Source organism: Pyrenophora tritici-repentis, assembly GCF_003171515.1.
Source record: "Pyrenophora tritici-repentis strain M4 chromosome Unknown M4_contig_00045, whole genome shotgun sequence".
Classification (NCBI taxonomy): domain Eukaryota; kingdom Fungi; phylum Ascomycota; class Dothideomycetes; order Pleosporales; family Pleosporaceae; genus Pyrenophora; species Pyrenophora tritici-repentis.
This window is the reverse complement of record NW_027094008.1, coordinates 1,965-5,000: the sequence shown is the minus strand read 5'-3', so window position 1 is coordinate 5,000 and position 3,036 is coordinate 1,965. Positions and strand designations below refer to the sequence as shown.

The window sequence follows — 3,036 nt, the reverse complement described above, 5'->3', positions numbered from 1 at the left end:
AGTTACTAGTTTGTCTAATACAAATCTAACTAGAAACCAATAAAAACTTACTTTGAAAGCGATTAGGTTTGAGTTTCCAAGGTTACAAGGTTAAAAAAGCTATCTCGTTGAATCTAGCATTTGGTTTGTATGGCGCTGCGCATGTCTACGCGATCTCACATATAAAATTGACGACCTTTGACGTCGTTTCCGGCCGGGGATCTGCAAACCTATAACCGCCGAGCAATAGGGGTTCCTATATACTATAAGGAGCCCACTTGGAGTACTCAGACTCTATATGGGTGACTGGGCTGTATTGACGCTGGCCGCTACTATTGCTTGTAAAATTAAAATATAGCGCGCTTAGTAGGCTATATAGCCTATGTCGGGGCGTGTGCTACACGCACTTTGGGCATTGAGACGGCAACTTTTGCTGGTAAAGCCCGCCCGTTGGTCCTTGATGTGGGCAATTGGAGTACAGTGGCAAAGGATCCGTGGGCCGGAGAGTCGGTTGTCGTTGCGGGCGCACTACAGCTGCCGTTGTTTTCTTCGGCGTTTAGGCTTGTAGGGCGGTGCGCAGGCCGGCTCGGGGTAGTCGTTGTGGGCGCACTACAGCTGCTGTTGTTTTCTTCGGCGTTTAGGCTTGTAGGGCGCTGCGCATGTCTGCTCGCTTTTGTATTTATACAGACCTCGGCGATCTGAAAAGTTCGTTGCCGGCCGGCGGTTTGCAAACCCACGGCAGTTTAAGGAGGGCCATTGACACTGGTCGCTGGGTACGAGTGCTCAGACTTGTATTCGGCGCTTGGGCGACAGGGGCGCCCGCCGCAACGATTGCCTGCCAGAGGGCAATCGTACAGGTGGGAGGTCGTTGTAGCTTTGGGCGTGGGGTTGGCTTTTTGAAAGCCATTCGGGGGACTGAGTGCAGCGTATGCTGTATAAATCCCACTCGTTCTGGACTGAGGGCCTTTGAATTGTGCTCCGACAAGGGCAACGCAACTGCTGGCTGCTCCAAGGCGGCGAGGGTTGCACCATTTTCGCCCATGGTCGGCGGCAACGGGTGTAGGCTGCTTGTTAGATGCGGCACCGTTTCCCGCTGCTTGGCTGGCCATGGGCTTGGGGAGCTGCGGTTTTGGGGCTGTTTACAGCGCCATGCCGGGGCGACCATTACTCGGTTTCATACTTGTACACGCTGTTTGACGGGCAGCAATTGGCAAGCTCACCCCTTGTGGACTTGCTGCCCTGGCTTCGGCAACCGCTGGGGCGCCTGTAGAGGGCGGGTGCCGTTGGCACTGCGCTCTTGCTCGCGCCTTTGGCACAAATTGGAGGCGGCCCATTTACTAGGCAACTTCTGGGGGTCAGAGGGCATCGTATCAACTGCTTTACTGCAGTTGGAACGGCCCATGGGGTCGTGGAGAGTAGAAGCTGGGCCCAACGTTGTGTCTAGACTCTAGCGGGGGTACCTGGGCCTAATAGACGGCGGCCGGCTACTTGGGATCCTAATCTGCAGACTTGTCAACAATTAATTGGATTAGCATTATTAATTCCCATCTAGGTTAAAGGCTGCCTAATAAAGTAAGTCTTTTTCAACCTATACAGGAATCAATCATGTTGATTAATGAATTATTAACAAGTCTACTAATTTGAAATAGTAGCCGGTTTGCAGTCTCTTTTGGCGCAGGTGAGGGCGTGGGCAGAGGGAGGGCAGTGGGTTGCGGGCAGCAGGATACGAGAGGAGACACCATCTGTGACTTTATTTATGCTCGATTCCGGAAGAAAAGGATGAAACCCAAAAGTAGTCTAATTTCTAATCATCCGCCTCATATTCGTTTGCGTTGACTATTTCTTTTGGTGCATCCTTCCGTATCGGTATCTTGATACCCTGCTGTGCAAAGCACTTACTGAGCGGTGTGCTCTCAATTACACCTGGGAACTTCTTGGCAGAGTAGACTGTAAACTGCTCTGAGAAGCTGTGTGCAAGGCAAGGACCTTTACCGTGTGTGGGGCCCTGACTCTCGGGCACCACCGTGTTTGTGCCGCTGCCAATGTCGAAGAGGCTGAGCTTGAGTCGAAAGGTGCCCTCTGTCCGGACGCTCAGATCCTGCAGCACGAACCAGAAGCCGGCTTTGCCGTCGAGGTCGTTGAGACGACAAGCGTTGACGGCATTCATGCCGATAAGATTGCGCGTGTGGTTTGAACTCATGGGTGCGGGGGCATTATGGGTGCCTGGGGTGGTTGGCCGTAAGTTTGGGCGTACGCCGGATAGCTAGCCGGCGGTCCAGGCTGCGGGTACGGGTACCCCATTACGGGGCCATGCGAATATGACGGCATGTGCGTCGTCATTCTGTACGGTGGATCGTACTGCGGAATGGCTGTTGTTACGTACTGCCGGTCTGGCGGCGGCGGATACGAGGTCGTTGTGCTACTGCTGATGCTGACTGTGGGAGCTGCGCTGGAATGCCGCACTAGGTTGACAGCGGCGGTACCTTCCTGGTTCCAGAGGTCCACCATGAGGACAAAGTAGGTGCTGTCGATGTCGTTGAAGTCCAGCTCTCGCCCCGTAATCCGGTCATAGACGATGAGGCGGATACATGGCGGCGGCGTTATAGGCCTGCGGTCTTTATCGCCGAATCCACACATGCGCGCTCGAATAGGTTGCTGTTCGACCTTCAACTCATATCTCCTTGCACTCCCAATCAGGCGATCCTGCGGAACTACTTCTGGGCGACCGGTATTATTTCTGCTGTGCGGATTCCAGGCCATTTTGGAGTGTACAAGGGTACGATTGTGTAGCTGTGATGATGGGTAAATATTGTTGGTAGATGGGCGAGGGAATAAAGAGCAAAACCCTGGGTTTTATACAGACCGGTAGCTGCAGGTGCGGCCGCATCATGTGATGCCCACCCAATGTTTGGTCCAGCTGGCGCCTATCCCAACCAGCCATGTAGTCTGCAAAAGCAGTCTATACGGAGAGAGAGCCATCACGTTCCCATTCCATTTGTCCCGCAGCGGGGATGGCGGGAACTAACGCAGAAAACCCGTTGCTTTGGTCCGTGGCGC

General features: G+C 53.7%; 3 protein-coding genes across 3 annotated transcripts; all 3 read right to left on the bottom strand.

Annotated features, from left to right (window-relative positions):
- Nucleotides 1-658: 658 nt before the first annotated feature.
- PtrM4_154520 (uncharacterized protein) lies at nt 659-1,345 on the bottom strand (the record flags this gene model as incomplete). The annotated part of the gene is made up of 2 exons (XM_066110384.1): nt 659-1,043; nt 1,200-1,345. 2 exons carry the CDS (start codon nt 1,343-1,345, stop codon nt 659-661), a joined length of 531 nt encoding a protein of 176 aa, XP_065958592.1.
- A 438-nt stretch (nt 1,346-1,783) lies between these two features.
- Nucleotides 1,784-2,146, bottom strand: PtrM4_154510 (uncharacterized protein; the record flags this gene model as incomplete). The annotated part of the gene is made up of 1 exon (XM_066110383.1): nt 1,784-2,146. The coding sequence occupies one exon, from the start codon at nt 2,144-2,146 to the stop codon at nt 1,784-1,786; it is 363 nt and encodes a 120-aa protein (XP_065958591.1).
- Nucleotides 2,147-2,175: 29 nt separating this feature from the next.
- PtrM4_154500 (Velvet multi-domain protein) lies at nt 2,176-2,739 on the bottom strand (the record flags this gene model as incomplete). Its single annotated transcript, XM_066110382.1, has 1 exon — nt 2,176-2,739. One exon carries the CDS (start codon nt 2,737-2,739, stop codon nt 2,176-2,178), a length of 564 nt encoding a protein of 187 aa, XP_065958590.1.
- Nucleotides 2,740-3,036: the final 297 nt, after the last annotated feature.